Source organism: Terrapene carolina, unplaced genomic scaffold (genome assembly GCF_002925995.2).
Source record: "Terrapene carolina triunguis isolate 2854851 unplaced genomic scaffold, T_m_triunguis-2.0 Scaffold84, whole genome shotgun sequence".
NCBI classification, from domain to species: Eukaryota; Metazoa; Chordata; order Testudines; family Emydidae; genus Terrapene; species Terrapene triunguis.
In genome coordinates this window covers 7,551,888-7,571,373 of record NW_020664435.1, presented here as the reverse complement: position 1 = coordinate 7,571,373, position 19,486 = coordinate 7,551,888, and the positions used below count along the sequence as shown (strand labels likewise).

Sequence of the window (19,486 nt, the reverse complement as noted above, 5' to 3'; positions counted from 1 at the left end):
AATGGCTCAGCCATTCCCAGTCTTTATTTAATCCTGAGTTGATTGTGTCTAGTTTGCATATCAATTCCAGCTCAGCAGTCTCTCGTTGGAGTCTGCTTTTGAAGTTTTTCTGTTTTAAGATAGCCACCCGCAGGTCTGTCATAGAATGGCCAGACAGGTTAAAGTGTTCTCCCACTGGTTTTTGAGTATTATGATTCCTGATGTCAGATTTGTGTCCATTAATTCTTTTGCGTAGAGACTGCCCAGTTTGGCCAATGTACATGGCAGAGGGGCATTGCTGGCACATGATGGCATATATCACATTGGTAGATGTGCAGGTGAACGAGCCCCTGACGGTATGGCTGATGTGATTAGGCCCTATGATGATGGTGACTGAACTCTGTGACTTTGTCCTCACCCACAACTATTTCACATTTGGGGACAATATATACCTTCAAGTCAGCGGCACTGCTATGGGTACCCGCATGGCCCCACAGTATGCCAACATTTTTATGGCTGACTTAGAACAACGCTTCCTTAGCTCTCGTCCCCTAACGCCCCTACTCTACTTGCGCTACATTGATGACATCTTCATCATCTGGACCCATGGAAAAGAAGCCCTTGAGGAATTCCACCATGATTTCAATAATTTCCATCCCACCATCAACCTCAGCCTAGATCAATCCACACAAGCGGTCCATTTCCTGGACACTACTGTGCTAATAAGCGATGGTCACATAAATACCACCCTATACCGGAAACCTACTGACCGCTACACTTACCTACATGCCTCCAGCTTCCATCCAGGACACACCACACGATCCATTGTCTACAGCCAAGCTCTAAGATATAACCGCATTTGCTCCAATCCCTCAGATAGCGACAAGCACCTACAAGATCTCTATCAAGCATTCTTAAAACTACAATACCCACCTGCTGAAGTGAAAAAACAGATTGACAGAGCCAGACGAGTACCCAGAAGTCACCTCCTACAAGACAGGGCCAACAAAGAAAATAACAGAACACCACTAGCTGTCACCTTCAGCCCCCAACTAAAACCTCTCCAGCGCATCATCAGAGATCTACAACCTATTCTGAAAGATGATCCTTTACTCTCACAGATCTTGGGAGACAGACCTGTCCTCGCTTACAGACAACCCCCCAACCTAAAGCAAATACTCACCAGCAACCACACATCACTGAACAAAAACACTGACCCAGGAACCTATCCTTGTAACAAAGCCCGATGCCAACTCTGTCCACATATCTATTCAAGTGACACCATCATAGGGCCTAATCACATCAGCCATACCATCAGGGGCTCGTTCACCTGCACATCTACCAATGTGATATATGCCATCATGTGCCAGCAATGCCCCTCTGCCATGTACATTGGCCAAACCGGACAGTCTCTACGCAAAAGAATTAATGGACACAAATCTGACATCAGGAATCATAATACTCAAAAACCAGTGGGAGAACACTTTAACCTGTCTGGCCATTCTATGACAGACCTGCGGGTGGCTATCTTAAAACAGAAAAACTTCAAAAGCAGACTCCAACGAGAGACTGCTGAGCTGGAATTGATATGCAAACTAGACACAATCAACTCAGGATTAAATAAAGACTGGGAACGGCTGAGCCATTACAAACATTGAATCTATCTCCCCTTGTAAGTATTTTCACACTTGCTTCTTATCAAACTGTCTGTATTGAGCTATCTTGATTATCACTTCAAAAGTTTTTTTCTCTTACTTAATTGGCCTCTCAGAGTTGGTAAGACAACTCCCACCTGTTCATGCTCTCTGTATGTGTGTATATATATCTCCTCAATATATGTTTCACTCAATATGCATCCGAAGAAGTGGGTTGTAGCCCACGAAAGCTTATGCTCTAATAAATTTGTTAGTCTCTAAGGTGCCACAAGTACTCCTGTTCTTTTTTCTATTTTTCCTTACTCTACCAAAACAGTGGGATCCAACTGCTGTGTTTGTTACTCAATATCATTCTGGTTCCCGTTTTAGCTGCATAGTTTGATCAGATGACCAGATTCACAGAAGTTGGCAATCACTAATTATGAGGTTCATGTGATTTTTCATACAGCTCACCAGTCAACATACAAACAAATTTGGGGGAACAGTGCTGGGAAGAGGCTTATGAGGGAATAAAAGAAACTGGCAACAAAAGCAGAGTACAAGGTTACAGTTCCTACCAGAAATTTCCTTTTTTGTTTCCAGTGACTTCCTTGTGCATTGGTGGCCACATGTGCTTCAGTGACAATTTTGATCAGCTCCCATTCCTCGTCTGTTGGCTCGGGTCTGTGCCCAATTGTTTTTTGTAGCTCCTCCCGACGTCTCTTCTCTCGGTTTTCTTCTATCAGCTTCCTTTTTGCTAACCGCTTGCTGTCATCCAGCACCACTATCAGGAATAAAAACAAAATAAAAAGTAACAAAATGGACGCCTGCTCTTGGGATTGTCTGAATTTTAGTCTGACCTATGCCAGATGTGCTGAAAGAACTAGAAACAACTTGACAAGGCAGTTGGTGAAGAGGTCTATCAGCCAGCCTGGTAGGTAGCAGGGCTAGTCTTTCTTACCTCCACACTTATCTCTCTAGATCCTGAATGATTTACTTACACATGTGCTTAACTTTATGCACTGAGAGTAGTGCCATTGTCTCCAATGGAGTCCCACTATTGTCAATGGAGTCCCTTTATGTTCAATGGGTCCGCTCACAGAGTGTAAAACTATGCAAGATTGAGAGTAAATTGGACCCCCCCATCCACTTGTTACTGTACTCCAAGCTAGAAAATGAGGGGTCTTTCTTTTTCCTTAAGAAAGAAAAGAAAAGAAAACAAAAAAACAGCCAAGCCAATGCTCATGTTACAGTCTCATAAACTGACATGAGGTAAAATGGGAAGCAAGAATATAATTGCGTAGAGCAGTGATTCATAAACTGTGAGTCGGGACCCCAAAGTGGGTCGCGACCCCATTTTAATGGGGTCACCAGGGCTGGTGTTAGGCTTGCTGGGGCCTGGGGCCGAAGTCCCACTGTCCAGGACCAAAGCTGAAGCCCATGCGTCAACCCTGGGCAGTGGGGCTCAGGCTACAGTCCCCTGCCCTGGGGCTGAAGCCCTTGGGCTTTGGCCCCATACCTGGGGCAGCGAGGTTTGGGCGGGCTCGGACTTTGGCCTCCGCTCCTGGGGTCGTGTAGTAATTTTTGTTGTTAGAAGCAGGTCATGGTGCAATGAAGTTTGAGAACCCCTGACCTATACCAATTATATGAAATTGGATGTGGGCAAACAAAATTATGGAATGAGGCAGGGCTCCAGAGATTGCCTGCAGAAGTGGGGTGTGTATCTAGAGACCCAAGCAACGTCTGAGCCAAGGTGTCGCAGGGTTTGAGGGTCACAGAGGCACTATAGAGGAATATTATTGTTGCCTTGATAGAATCTAGCTTCTCTTCAGCCTCCCTATTTTGATCTCTATGAGACCTCACTTTCCTAGAGTACAAAAGGGAGCAAGTGATGACAGCAGTTCAAGTCTATACCATGGCAGAATGTAAAGCAATAAAATATTCAGAGTCCCCTTCAAGAGGAGTTTTAGAGGCCAGTCTACATAATACAGTCAGGCTCTCTAAAGGACTATCGACCAGATCAAAATACACCCCTCTTCCAAAGGGAACAGCCCTAGTCTATATGGACAGCTCCAGTGGATTCCTCCGCTGTTGCTCATAGCTTCCCCAAGCTGCAGGGTTAGATTAACCTGTTGCCTCGTAAGTCCCACCATTGTCCACAGGACTCCAAATATCCTCAGTTTAACTGATAGGAAACTAGACAATTTCCCACTGGTGCAATCTGGGAAAGCAACGAGCAGCAGTAGAGGCATTAAAGTTTGCAGACAGAGTTCACGAAGATAGTACTACCTCTGTTTCAATTTGTCTCCTATTGACAGGTTGCAGACAAAGGGCCAGAATTTAAATTTTGTAAATGACATTAAATTCTGCATAATTTGATGGCACTTGTCTGTGAAAGCTTTCTACTGACCATGAGCAAGGGTAATTTTCAAACCTAAATGCAGGATTTCATTTCAAGGAAGTTATTGCAGAAAATGTGTTTTAACTGCAAGTGCTGGTTTTCCTATAACAAACTCCTAGTTGCCTCTAGACCAGCGGTTCTCAAACTGGATCGGGACCCCAAAGTGGGTCAGGACCAGTGGTGAGCTGGAGCTGGGTTTGCACCGGTTCGCAAGAACCGGTTGCTAAATTTAGAAGCTGGTGTAGAACTGGTTCCTAAAGGGGCGGGCGGGTGGGCAAATTCCGGTCCCCGGGCCACATCCAGCCCGCGGGACCATCCTGTCTGGCCCGCCTGAGCTCCTAGCTGGGGAGGCTCCCCCGGCCCCTCCCCCGCTCTCCCTCCCTCCCCCTCGCAGAGCTGCCAGAGCCCTGGGGAAGCGGCGGGATTCCCGCGGCTATTTAAAGGGCCCGGGGCTCCCTGCTTCTACTGCCCCTTCTACCGGGGAAAGGCAGGGTTGGGTAAGCGTGGGAGTCCCGGGGGTCTGTCGGGGTGGTGGTGGATGGGGTTGGGGCAGTCAGAGGACAGGGAGTGGGGTGAGTTGGGTAGGGGGTGGAGTCCTGGGGGGCAGTTAGGGTGGGAGGTCCTGGGAGGGCGTGGTCAGGGGACAAGGAGGGGGGGATTGATGGGTTGCAGGTTCTGAGGGGGGCAGGATGTGGGTTGGGGTCGGATGGGTGGGTGGCGAGGGCGAGACAGGCACGTGGGGCTTGTACTCACCGCGCGGTTCCCTACCGGGTCTTCGGTGGCACTTTGGCGGTGAGGGGGGGGGGTCTTCACTCGCTCCGGGTGAAGGACCTGCCGCCAAAATGCCGCCGAAAACCCGGAGCGAGTGAAGACCCCCCTGCCACCGAAGTGCCGCCGAGGACCCAGTAGGGAACCGGTTCTTAGGATTTTGGGAGCTCATCACTGGTCAGGACCCCAATTTAATGGGGTCACCAGGGCTGGTGTTAGACTTGCTGGAGCCCGGGGCCAAAGCCTAAGCCCCACCGCCTAGGGCCAAAGCTGAAGCTTGTGCCCCACTGCCCAGGGCTACAGTCCCCTGCCTCGGGGCTGAAGCCCTTGGGTTTTGGCCCCCCTTCCGGGGCAGCGGGGCTCGGGCAGGCTCAGACTTCAGCCTCCGCTCCTGGGGTCATGTAGTAATTTTTCTTGTCAGAAGGGGGTTGTGGTACAATGAAGTTTGAGAACCCCTGGTATAGAGGTTGACTAAGTTCTGTGAATTCACAAAGATGATAAATGACCTGGAATATTATTTGGTCATATAAATTTCCACCACTAACAATTCCCCTCACCCTTATTCCTGTAGGCTTTTCTAATCTTTTTTAAGTCCAGTCCTAGTGAGACATATCGCATTAGACAGCCCTAGAGATGGATCACCTCTGTTTATCCACAGAGAGCAAAATCCTCCTTGCCCTACTCACATGAGTTGTTCAATTTAAATAGATTGAACTATTCAAGTCAGAAAAGAGAGCAAGTTTTGCCCATAACTGGTACCACACAGGGAGCAGCAACGCTTCCTGTACCATGTCCCAGTAATATGGATCAATTCTAAATTGGAAGGGTCACCTCTACTGGTAGAGGGAGAGTTTGGCTGTCATGCTCATTCACTCCTCTACTGGGACTATCAGCTAATGGTGGTGTTGACATCTGTTAACAGGAACCAAACTGAGATCAATATCTCATTTTAAATAGCCACTAAACAGCCAATGGTAGTAACTTTTGGTCATTGCCAGTCTAGGCTGGATCTGAACTGGTGGCCTAGAGCCATCCAGTCCCCTCTCATGCTGTTTTCACTGGGAATGATGAAACGACAGGTACTTCATTCTAGTCAGCACCTCTGTGCTTCCATGTATATGTAAAACATTATAATTCCTATTAGGACAAACAAACTTAGCACATTTTAGTTATGTAATTTCTCCTTAATGGGTCTTTTCTCACTTTGTTTTTCTGCAGGGGATTACACTGGTAACAACCATTAACTAATGCATGGGGGGATTTATGTAAGTCACTCCCATTTATACTAATTGAAGTTATGGTGTAAATCCCCTGTGCAATGATGGGAAAACAAGACCCCTAAGGGTTAATCTTGCACCCATATGTCCTGGTTCTCTAGAATTCGAGTAGCACTCTCTCTCAGTACATACGTTCTTTATGGCTAAAAATAAAATAAACAACTACAGGATGACTCATACAAAGACATTCAACTTCACATTCTCCAGAAATTTCTTAACAAGATGTTTTTCCAGCAAGGCATCTATCCAAATGGATTCCCTCTCCCACACTAGAAATTAACATCCTTCATGTTACATAATGTGGTTAAGGCCAAGAGAAGGTCCAATCTATTAAAAGTAAACAAAATATTACCCCCCTATGATAGAAATAGTTTGGTATAATAATAAACATAATTTCCAAAGACTACATTATAAAAGGGAAAAATTTCTGGTGGCTCTGTTATGTTCAAGCAATCTTCACCAGTCAATACATTTTAAACAAAGAGCAAAATTAAAAGAAGAAAAAAGAAATCTACTTACAATCTGTTGCCATGCCAACATAGATGCATTTTTTGAAGCGACATTCTTGACACTGGTTTCTTGTTACTTTGTCTATCACACATTTTCCTTCATATTTACAGGAATAGGTTGGATGGAGATTTTTCTGAATGGTTCTTCTAAAAAATCCCTAAGTGGGAAAGAAAATTCAGGAAGCATTAGTGTTCTGTTTTTTTGGTTTTGAAAGGTACTTGGACTTGGTACTGATGCAAACATGTATGCAAGATGGAATATTGTGTGTCATAAGTTCTAGGATATTTAATGAGTACATCAATCCTCTAATATAGGCTCCTTACTTTGTTGGGTTGCGAGAAACATTTCCCCCTAAAATTAAAACTAGAGATAGACCTGAGATGTAAAATTCAGATCCAAATGTGGGTGGGGTACTGTTCAGATGCAGGGTGTTAGGTTTGCCTCTTTTTGACAGAGGTACCAATTGTAGTATTTGCATCTAAACTCAGATTCTGAACCACCCACAAAGTGTGTTCAGAGCTGGTGTTTTCGAAGAGTCCTATTATAAACACAGAGGCCAAGTAAGGAATTCTGATCTGCATCCAGGTTGAGATTCAGACCTCCCAAAAGCCCAAGAGCATTTGAATCTGGGGGTTTGATTCAGGCCCATCTCTAAATTAAAACATTTATTTCTGACTAAAGGGAAACATCTGCTTGTGCGCAAGATGCTTGTGTGAAAGTAATTAAGGCTACCTAGAGAATTAAAAACAAAAACATGCAGCAGTAGCATTTTGCCAGAGCTAAACAAAACTTGCCCATCAGAAGTTTTAAGCTCAAACCTAAATATTGAACCCATAATTTTCAAGTGGACTATAAATCTGAGGAAATGAGTACACCCTTACCTATGCCTACCTTTGTAGTCAGGACAAAATGTCACATGTAAGATTATCACCACCAATTGCAGTATGAATTTGGGGCCTGCTGGCATAAATTGATGTAGCTCCACTGACATCAATGATTTACATTAGCTGAGGATCTCTCCATAGTCTGAGAACAGTTTGGGCCTGCCTCTAGCTACCACGCACATTATGGACCTAAAAAACCTGAAGCACTGAGTCTCAGAACCCCAGGCAGTTGACTCAGTGTCACAGGGCTTGAGGGGGGGGCGGGCTATAAATTGCAGTGTAGATGTTCAGGTTTGGACCACAGCCTTGTCTCTGAGATCCACCCAGAACTCAGTTTCCATCCCAAACCCGAATGTCTACACTGCAATGTTTAGCCCTGCAGCCGAAGACTTCCGAGTCCAAGTCAGCTGACCTAGACCAGCTGTGGATCTTTTATTGCTGTGTATACATACCCTAAGGCCCTGACCATGCAAAGACCTGCACATGTGCTCAATTTTTTTGTACAGTGGGTGAAATTCAGTGGAGTCAGGATTTTACCCAATGAGTAGTCTTTTGGGTATAACATCACAAGGAAAAAGGTGCGTTCTTAACTCAAGTTAGCTAACTCTAAGTAAAATCCTAGCGAAGACAAGGCAGTTTGTAGCATTCACATGAGTTAACAGGTTGAGTTAAAGTTATGGGGGAGCCTAATCTTTAACTCTACCCGTTAACTCATGTGAACACTAAAAACTGCCTTGTCTCCATAGAATTTTACTTCAAGTTAGTTAACTCGAGTTAGCTAGCTTGAGTTAAGAACATACCTTTTTTCCCTAGTGAAGATCAGGCTTTTGAAGTCAATGGAACTCTTCACAGTGCATAACATTACGCATGCTTGGAAGCCTTTGCAGCATCAGGGCCTGTGGGCATGAGCCAAAGCCCACTGACATCAATGGAAAGGCTTCCACTGTCTTCTTTGGGCTTGGGATCAGACCCCAAAACAAATAACTGGATTTGAACACATTCTCAATCCCATAATGAATGCACATTTTAATAGGAAGAGAGAGCCTGAATCTCTTCTTACTTATGCTGGTTTTGCTCTTGGTGTAGCTCCATTGACTTAAGTGAAGCTCCTCTTTCATTACAGTGGTATAAGTGAAGAGGGATGGAGGCCAAAGAGATAGAAAGCAGCTCTGCAGATCAGCATACATTGGAACTCTGGGTAATTATGGTTAAAGGAGGAGATGGTATATGACCCCTGGGGAGCCTTAGAATGCATTGCTAAGGTTTAGCTTCCCCAAATGCTTCTTGTCGTTAGTGTGGCTTTGGCTTTATAATTTTTAACATTCTTACCCAAATAAGCTACTCAGATTCTGGTTTCTGATCCAGCCCCTTTGCACTGCTCAGAAACTTTTAGTTAAAAACATTCCCATCAGCTCTATAGGATGCAAACACCAGTCACAGTCTAGCCTGTTCTTCAATGTTGGTGTTTTTTATTCTACCTATTCTTTATAATATATGTGTAGATTGATACAGATAACTAGTTACACACACAGCCAAATTTTGCTCCTTTCGGATGTGTGGGTCTTCCCTTGACTTCACTGGGAGTTGCTTAACACACATACCAGAGGGCTGAATAGGGCCCAGGAACACATTACATTATAAGGCTATGGCTATACTAGAGAGTTTACAGCGGCGTAGCTGGATTAAGTTGTGCCCTATTTTGTATTCTGGGTTTAGGGGAAGTGAGTACGTAAGAATCATTAGTTCAGTCCAGCAAACTTTTCCAAAAAATTTTTTTAACACCCTCCACTCCCAACATATGCTACCACAAACCTACTATATATAGTATATGTAGGTTCTTGTCTTCTCATAAATAAGGCTGGGCAATGTTGCAGAATTTAAGAAATGATTTCAACATGAGTGTTAATGTTTTATCCTAGTACTCTTGAATTCAGCTGGTATTGCTTGTAACCTGCTGGATTATTATTTTTATTTTTTTGTTCAATAGAAAGATTTAAAAAGTATATTGTGCAGAGACTTTGGGAAAACAATGATGTTAACAACATAATATGTGTGATAAGATTGAATGGACAGACCTTGCTCTCAGTACAGAATGGGTACTATGAGCAATTGTTGTTGGTTTGTGGAAATTAACACACATGCTATTCTTGATCAGGTAATTACTAATTTGAATGGTGTTAAAAATACAAAATGTTAATAAAATATACACCTATCTATCCCTCCACCTGTCGACACACATGTGACCCTAGAGTTCAGATCCAAATACTCTACATTTTTTGGGAAATAAAGATCTGCATCTGATTCCTGTGATTCACCCATCTCTTTGTATGACACCAGAGTATGTACTGTGTGGTCCTGTCTTCTTAAAATGCCTCCTTTTCTGCAGGAAGGGAATATCTTGTTTACAGGATCTCAGTGTTATTCAATTGAATTCACTGCAGCGAAGGAGTTCTTTTAAAAGGACATGCCAGTACCATGCAGTTTTTTACATTTGTTTGTCTGAAACAATCTCTGTCTTCATTTAAAACAAACAAACAAACAAACAATTGTTCATATAATTTTATAAATACAGTTCATGGTTTAAAGTATATATCATTAGTCATGATATAGAAGGTAAAACAGTAAAAGAAAAAAGCATCATTTATTAGTGGCAATAGATTCTAAAATACAGTACTTCATGTTGTGTTTGCAAGTGCCTGTGTGGGGGTTTTGTTTGTTTTTTTGTTTGTTTGTTGTTGGTTTTTTTTTTTTTTACAATAATTATCAGAGACACTGGAATACTGGCATTTGTCAAAAATAATTCATACCAACGGATGAGGTTCTTTCCTGGTGTGATTTAGCATAGCTCCATTGAAGCTAATGGAAGTATATTGTTTTGCAACAGGTAAGAATCTAGTCAAACATATTTTTAAAAATAGAAAACAGACTCCTAAAATTTAAGCTAGAAAAATATAATTGTATTGTCCTCTTTTCAGTTATGAACTGTCTGCAAAAATACACCATATACGTGATGCAAATAAGAATCAGTAACATAACCAGTCACCTGGATTATTATGTGTAAAAGATGTTCTTGTTCTCTCCTAATCTGCCTTTATATTTTATGTGACAGCCAAGTACAGTAGCTTTTATGTGACTGGAACATGAACTGGAGTGCCATTTCCAGGTCCCAACTTCCCACCCTGGCTATTTACCTTGCATCCTTCACAAGTGATGCAGCGATAATGATACCCGGTGGCTTTGTCACCACATACTACACATAGCTCGTCCTTGTCTAAGTAACTGGGTATGTATCCTGTAAAGGAAAAGAGAAAGTGGCATGAAAACAATAAAATAATGCAGATCTTCTCTGCCTAGTCCCTACTTCTGACTTTTCATAGCAACTGATTGACACTCCTGGTTAAAAAAGTCACACTAGAAAAGTGACAGAAACATATAAAAGTAATCTACAATTTTCAAAACTGCTGTTTCAGTATCTACTTGTAACACAAGTCTACAGAGGCAAGTCAGCAACTTGTTCTTTGAATGAACAAAATATTATTTGATACAAGTAAATAGAGCATGTTTCACTTTTCAACTCAAAGTCTTAGGTAGGAAAAAATAAATGCAAGAAATACAGCAATATTCAATTTTTCTCTGTTTTGGTCTGTGTAATCTGATATGCTTGTAGCATGAAGTAAGATAGTTCCAGGTTACTTAAAAGACTCAATATCCTATCAATCAGAAATGTTTATTTACATTGTATTCCTTTCCAACTATTTTTGTAGGCACGATTCAGCAGATAACCAAAATGATATCAATCCTACTTTACATAGGTGTGTATTACTGTAACTTATTTAGTGTAGGTGGAATTTAAAACAGAACATAGTTACTCTCTATGTGAGAATCAAATATGGGTGTGTATATCTCTCTGTGAGTGGAAGAATGACACATTTTTTTCTCATTCATGTGATTTACCATACAGCCAACACCTGAAATTAACATGGATATTATTAAGTAAAACAGTTACATTGATTGGTTCTTTTTCCATAATAACACATTAGATTTTAGTTTTATAAAAGTATTTAAAGAATTTAAAATTAATTTTAAAAACAACACAAAACATAATTCTAAAGATAACAAAAATATATTTTTAAACTAGGGAGAAATTTAAAACCAAAGTCAAGCATAAGACAATTAGAATAAAAGTTTTGTTCAAACAATTTAGAATTAATAGAATTCAAAATGTGTTTATTTAGGAAGGTCTCTGCATAAGGATAATCCCATACAGGGATTTCCAGGAGAGATTCACTTTGTGGGAGCAATGGAAAATTGTAATAATTTCCACATGACTCTGGAAGAATTATTAAAACAAAACAAAACAAATACAAACCATATTGAACATATATACATGATATATATAGACAAAACAAGGGGTGGTTTTGGTTGTGCAAAGGGTTTGCAGTACCCAAACAAAATAAGGTTTTTATCCGCATCCATTTTATCCAAGCCTGCAAAGTTCAGGGAGGTGGAGGGGGGATTAGACGAAGGTTTTCAGTTTTGTATTGTTTCTAATATATGTAAGAGATACCATATAGCAGTGGTTCTCTACCTTTTTTCAGACTCCTAAAAATTTCAAATGGAGGTATGGACCCCTTTTGAAATCTTAGACATAATCTGCAGAGGCCCTGGACCTCAGATTGAAAACCACTGTTCTATGTTAACGGCAACTGCTCACGGACCACTTAGACATAGTCTGCGGACCCCCATGGTCTGCGGACCACAGGCTGAAAATCACTGCTTTATAGGATCCCAGTTGAAGAGCCCCTGAGAGAGAAGATACTGGTGCCACCTACAGGGGAAAAGGAGAAACTGAACAGAACTTTACTAGTTGACTAATGCCTGGTATTGAAGTGCTTGCCCTGGTTTTTAGAAGGCAGGATTGTTATTTCTTTTGCAAAGGTTTGTAACTATATCTTTTTAAAAATCTTTCCTGCACTGGGCATTTTTAAGGCTGGATTGTTACCAAAACTAGTCAATAAAACTGAAAAACAAATGCAATTAGAGGGACTCTTTTGGATGGAGACTTCTGTAAACACGATCCCTTCCACTTGTTTGTTGAGCCTCTTTGTGGTGTTTTGTCTTATACTAGACTGTAAGCACTTCGAGGCAGGGGCTGTGTCACTTTGTGTGTTCATACAGCACTCAGGGTATGGCTACATAGCCACTGGGAAGTGTAGTTCCCAGTGTGGGTGGACAGACATGTGCTAGTACCCTCAGACCAATAGGGTCCCAAACCTGAGTGGGGACTCAGCAGACCATCACAATGCAAATAATAAATAATAATCATAAAAACAATAGAAGACAGCTACTGGGGCTATGCTCCAAGATGGACTGCTGCTGGTTTCTTGTGCCTACCACATCAGAGAGGCAAGCCCCAGAACTAATGAACTAGAAACTGAAACTGCTCTTTGAAAGACGACTTTAGAAAAATCAGACGGGATCTGTCCTGAGAAGAATGGGATCAGACTGGGAAGTAGGACTAAACCAAAGGCATATTGAGTTGAGATAGACCAAATGAGGGTGTTTGAGAGTTTCTGGCCAACCCCCGGGCAACTTGGGGGTTACTGATGTGCCACTTGGCATATGGAATTTGGGGAAGTTACCAAGACCTTATATTAGCAAGAAACTGCTGAAAATAAAAGGTCTCAAGGGACCTAGTAAGTTGCCAAGTATTTCGGTTTAGGCCATCATTCTCACTGTGTCCAAGCTGCACACACAAAGCTCATCACAGCTTCTTGATCTCTGGCTGCCTGCCCCAGAGAAGGCAGGAGCAGCTGGGGGCCCATTCTAATTTACACCACAGATGCCTAATGGACCTTCTGCCAGTGAAGGATTAAAAATAGTGGAGCTCTGCTCCACCACTCCTCCTCCCCCTCCTCCTGGCTGCCTCCACATACATCATGGTGGGCTAGACCAGGAGACAGCAGAGCTGGCGGAGAGTTCCCCTCTGCGAGGCTACTTGCTTAGGGCAGATATGCGACCATTCTTGTTATCCCTCTCTGCCTTGGAACTTCCTACTTTTAAGGATCATAGCAAACTTTTTTCTACATGGCAAGAAAGCAAATGAACTGCAAGACCACGGCCTTAAAGACACACTCCAGTTTAGAAAATAAAAATGGCAATATTGAATGTGAGAACAGTCCAAAGTAAGATGGGTTGTTTGTACCCAATATTAAGTTTTCATTGTACTGATCTTAGACACGTATAACTAGACCCTACGATGTGCTAAGTGCCCTCTTCTCCCATTGATTTAAAATGTGAAATGGGGTGCTCAGAACTTTGCAGGATTATGCTCCTAGTCTATAATTCTGCAGTTAGGACTGGTGCTGCTCTTCTACTAAGTCAATAAGAAATATTGGCAGAGAATTCTTATCGCAGGCACTTGTGTGATTAAACTTTTGGAGAAGTGAAAGCGATAAACTCTCTTTTTTATATTTCTGCCCCAAAATCTTTGTATTCAAAAAATCTGAGAATCATATTCATTTTCTCCCAGCAATTTATTGGGCCACCAGCTACTGGGGAGCAAGAAATAGGGCCCTGAGCAGTGTTTAAAAAAATCCACATGCTCCAAGTAGGCAGGAATCTGGCCAAAGGGAATGAGGGGACCTACTTAATGAATTCCTATAAATCTAAGCTTTTATTACAAAAATACGTTTCTAGCCATTATGGTTGTGACGATAACCTTCCAACTGTGATCTGAGCATAAATCAGTGAAGTGTTGTCTTCCAACAGCAGCCCCCGTGCTTTTTGCTATTGCTTGTAGCTGGATCAAGCAGCAGGAGAGAGAAATTAATTGCTGCTACTCTAAATCTGTCAGCAGCATAGAAATTATGCATTACTGCACAGTGCTGCTGCTTGGGAAAACTGTGGGCAGCAGTAGAACGGCATTGGATTTATTCCCAGGGAAAAATAACCCAAATAACTTAAACTGAGTTTCAGGAAGGGATAAAGGAGCAGACACCTCTTCCGTTCCCTCCCAGCAGCAGCTGCCAGGAAAGAGACAGAGGAAGGGTAGATGGAGACTTGTCTCTCACTTCGGCAGTAAATTCACATCTCTGGTGCATTTAATAATTTCTGGCTGAAAATATAATTTCCAATGTTGGAGAAGCAGACATTGTCTGGACAGGATAACCCAGGTGTTCTGCCACCAGCATATCACAGCCAATGGCAAGTCCTCTGTGAGGTTTACAGTCTCTGATCTTGATTATTGTTGCATTCCTGAGTCAGAATCTATACTCAATAGTCAAGCTGGAGCCATCCAGCACTTGCTAAGAAATTCTTAATGAAAGCAATATCTATATCACTGCGAGTTATAATATTAACCAACTTCATTCCCTGGTCATTTCAACCCAGGCGTACGGTGAGCCTGTCAACCTCATCTGACAGACACAGCACGCTGCATACAGCTTGGTGTCTGATCCTCATCATTATCCATTTATCCATCCAGTACAACTGACATTGTTCATCTTAATTCCCAACTGCAAACCTTTGCTCTGAATGGGAGAACACAAATAAATGTTAATGACCTTGACCTGTCATATGTTTGGTATTTCTCTTGCAGTCTAACAGATAACTCCATTGCCTTCCAGACTACCACCTGCCAATCTGACTAATCTTATTCTCTTGGCAAGAATAAATGCTCAGCAGAATAGTTGTCCTTACCTTAGAGTAATGTGTGTCATAATCCACTATGTGCAATCCTGTCTTCAATCCAAAATACCTGAACAAATTGAGTTTTTGCCAATAGCATCTTTCTACAGGTATGGCAGGATAACTTCTAATAGGAGTTATCATGGTTTTCATCCATAAGAACGGCCACAGTGGGTCAGACCAAAGGTCCATCTAGCCCAGTATCCTGTCTTCTGACAGTGGCCAATGTCAGGTGCCCCAGAGAGAATGAAAAGAACAGGTAATCATCAAGTGATCCATTCCCTGTCGCTCATTCCCAGCTTCTGGCAATGCTGAAAGAGAATCAGGCTAGGTCTACACTACCCGCCTGAATCGGCGGGTAGAAATCGATCTCTCGGGGATCGAATTATCGCGTCTCGTCAGGACGCGACAATCGATCCCCGAATCGATGCTCTTACTCCACCAGCGGAGGTGGGAGTAAGCGCCGTCGACTGGGAGCCGCGGAGGTCGATTTTGCCGCCGTCCTCACAGGGGGGTAAGTCGGCTCCGATACGTCGAATTCAGCTACGCGAATATCTTAAATCGACCCCCTTCCCCCCCCCGTAGTGAAGACTTGCCCTCAGATCTGTTGATCTATGGAGGATGACCCATGCTGTCATACTTTGTGGTCTGTTTTTGAATGCTACATGTGTATCATAATCTGAAGAGCTGACAACTTGCAGCAGCACTCATGGCCCATGGCATTCTTCCAAGGTTGAGCGGAAATGGAACAGATAACAGCTTGCTATTCTTGCCACTCCCTCAAATACAGTTAGGAAAAAGAATAAAGAAAGAAAACTCAAAAATACTTTAGCAAAACCTGTCTACAACCACTCACAAAACCCAGGAGGATCTTATCGCCTATACATCTTGGCCCTGCCCTGCTTTTCAAATATACATCTATTGGCAGGTGGTCTGTTTCTGCTTAGTCAGCTCCATGTGGGCGGAAGTGTCTGTTTTATAGACTATTAGGGTACATCTACACTTACCGGAGGGTCCGGCGGCAGGCAATCGGTTTTCTGGGATCGACTTATCGCGTCTAGTGAAGACGCGATAAAATCGATCCCTGATCGCTCTGCCGTCGACTCTGGAAATCCACCGCGGCAAGAGGCTGCAGCGGAGTCGGCGGCAGCGGTCGACTTTCCCCCGTCCTCACCGCCAGGTAAGTCGACCTAAAATACGCAACGTCAGCTACGGTATTCACGTAGCTGAAGTTGCATATCTTAGGTCGGACCCCTGCTGTAGTGTAGACCTAGCCTTAGATTGTCCTGCAGCTTTTAATTGCAATGGACTTAATATTATGGGGCCAAACTTGCGAGGTGCAGAATATCTCCTGTGAAAGGCCAATTGTCTTCAACGTCCACTTACAGCCATTGGGAGCTCACAGAGCTTTATGCTACATGAAAGGCACTTGGAAACTCATAGGATCAATCACGTAATCAAAAGAAAATGTCTCCCCCCTCCATAAAATGCCCCTGAACTCTTGCTGGGGAAAATATATCTTTTCTAAATGTTTCTGTTCTCCAGAGAAATTGGAAACCCATTTTTAGAGAGTCAAAGAACAAACTTCAGTTATAATAAAAGTTAAGAACTTCTCAAGTTGTAGGGGCACCAGGCCTTCAGGTCTGAGGATCCCACTGGGCTGACAAATATGTCAGACGTTTTAATATTAGGCTAGCTAATAAACTGCAGTTCAGAAAAACTCTATGACCACTTTCAGCAACAGAAGAGTAGGATGTGTGACATAGATCTGAAAAAATAATTCCTGTGTACCAATAGTTGTTTACTGTTACATTCTTGCTGCTGCAATAGAGCAATCTTAGATTCATTGCTTACAAGCAGAAAAACCCATTTTAGCCTTTGCACAGGAAAAGAGATCTGTTTTTAACAATATTAGTATTTTAGTGCATTTTCATTGTATCAATGCGCTACAGCATATGTAGAGCCCTACCAAATTCACGGTCCATTTGGGTAAATTTCATGGTCATAGGATTTTAAAAATCATAAATTTCATGATTTCAGCTATTTAAATCTGAAATTTCACAGTGTTGTAATTTTAGGGGTCCTGGCCCAAAAAGGAGTTGGAGGGGTGGGGTGGTCACAGATTTCACAGTCTGTGACGCATTTTTCATGGCCGTGAATTTGGTACGGCCCTAAGCATATGGTAGTATACACAGACCTATTCTTGCAATCCTTACTTCCCCCACTTGCATGAGAAAGGGCTTCTCATTAACATAAGTGTTCTGGGACTTGTCCCTAAGATAGTACTGACACACACTGCATTGTACTGTGAAAATGAAGAACGAAAATTTATCACTATGTTGACCTATTTTGTACTGTATCAAACCTGAAAGGTAAATTTACATTAATGTTCTGTTTCAGAGTAGCAGCCGTGTTAGTCTGTATCCGCAAAAAGAACAGGAGTATAATGTTCTGATGATTCAATCTGACACTAACACATTGTAACACCCAACAATTATAAAAAAGTGACCAGAATCAACCAAATGCAGAGAAGGTTGTGTGTGTATGCAAATGTAGAGAGAGAAAGAGAGAGAGTTTTCCTGGGATAAGGCACAGGGCTGGGAGCCAGGGAAATTGAGTTCTAGTCTGTTATGGGCCCTGAATTGCTGTATTACAATAGGCATTTTTGTACTTAACCTTTCTGTGCCAAATGTTTCCCATCTGAAAAATGGGGAAAGATACTATGTATTATTATTATTATTATTTATCTTCAGTTTTTTGTTTGATCAGTTTTGACTGGACCTCTTCAAAACTGTCTGTTTTCTCTTCCTCATTTATTCAAAAGTTATCTTTGAGAAAAAGTGCTTCATGTTTTGTAAAGCACTGAAGTAGAGAAAATGTTATTAAACAAATTCACACTTCCCTGGACAGGTGATTAGCTTGCTGGCCTGCGTTTTTGACTTTTATTTACATTATTCTTTATCTCACAGTATCACTAAACTCTGGTAAGTGACTGCAAAGATGCCATTTCAGGGCTCCCTGTTTATTTTCTTTACAGTGATTCCAACTGTGCTCGGTTTACAAGTAAACATGTGACTTTTTTAATAAGGGCTAGCCCAAAACATTTAGGTTGGGCTCAGAATCTTTATCAATAATATCAGAGTTTGAGCAAGTGTTCTTGACATGGTGTTGAAAACAGTCTAGTTCTATCTGCACTACCTCTTAAACTGCTGCCAGCATTCGAACAATTGCATCTGTGGCTAACTATAGATACAGAATGTGCTAGTGTAAATAATACTAAAAAGTCAAGCCGTGTTCTTTTTGACTTGGACCTTATTACCAATATTAAGCATTTTGCATTTGGGACTTAAGTTAAAAATTTCAAAGAAACATCTAAGTGACTTGGGAGTCTATGTCCTATTTTCAGAAGTGACTTAGGAGCCTAAGTTTCACTGAAAGTGAATGAAACAGCATCCTAAATCACTTAGGTGCTTTTGAAAATTGTACACTTAGTTAACAGTTTTGCTGGTGATGTGCAAGGCAAATGTAGAATCCCTTTTGCTCTCCCATAGCTCTTTTGATTCTGCTGGATAACACTGGTAAAAGGTAATCAAAACTTTTTTTTGTCACTGCAAAAAATCAAGCAGCTACGACTCCAAATGCACACGGATCTGTTCAGTTGCAAAGATGCCCCTTTTCTGATCACAATCATCCCTAAATTACTCACTCGAGCCAGGAATAACTATTTTTTGTAAGCCCTGAAGATGACAGCTAAAGTGCAGGCAGTTGTTTCCTTGCAAAGGACAGAGACTACAAAATGATCAGTCTCTATTTACTGTTTTGTTAATTGTGTGTATGTTAATTAATTATATTAATTATATTATATTATATTGCTCTTTTAAGGAGACATTTTGACAAACAATTCTCTACCTCACATTTTCTTGGTGATTCAGAAAATAACCTAATGACTTTCACACTGTTAGGAACTCAGTTTGGACTAATTAATTGGTATACTGTGACAACTATACTGTATGCACTCTTAGTTGCATGTAAATTGGCAAAAAAGGTATAAAGAGATAAGAATAATACTTTAAAAATATACAGCACCTCTGATCCCACAATATTAAAGAATTTTGCAAATGTGGACATTAACCTCATTGTAAAGATGGGGAAACTGAGACACAGACAGGTTGAATGTTTTGTCACCATCTAACCTTGGACTCAGAGTGTCCCAGCTTACAAAACCTTTATTGACGTGCATATTTTTTATTCACACAGGGTGAAATTTACTCCACCTGCATAAGGTCTGAGGGTGAAACCCTGGCCCCATTGAAAATAATGGGAGTTTTGCCACCAATATCTCTG

At 41.9% G+C, this 19,486-nt stretch overlaps 1 protein-coding gene across 2 annotated transcripts in view; it reads right to left on the bottom strand.

Moving 5' to 3' along the window:
- The window catches only part of THRB (thyroid hormone receptor beta), a 271,485-nt gene that overhangs the window by 16,088 nt on the left and 235,911 nt on the right, over positions 1-19,486 (bottom strand). For both annotated transcript variants that reach the window (XM_026649372.1, XM_026649371.1), the window contains 3 exons: positions 10,645-10,745; positions 6,579-6,726; positions 2,192-2,397 (listed from right to left, as the gene is read on the bottom strand). In XM_026649372.1, coding sequence (XP_026505157.1) covers positions 2,192-2,397; positions 6,579-6,726; positions 10,645-10,745 — 455 coding nt within the window. The remainder of the gene's footprint in view (positions 1-2,191; positions 2,398-6,578; positions 6,727-10,644; positions 10,746-19,486) is intronic.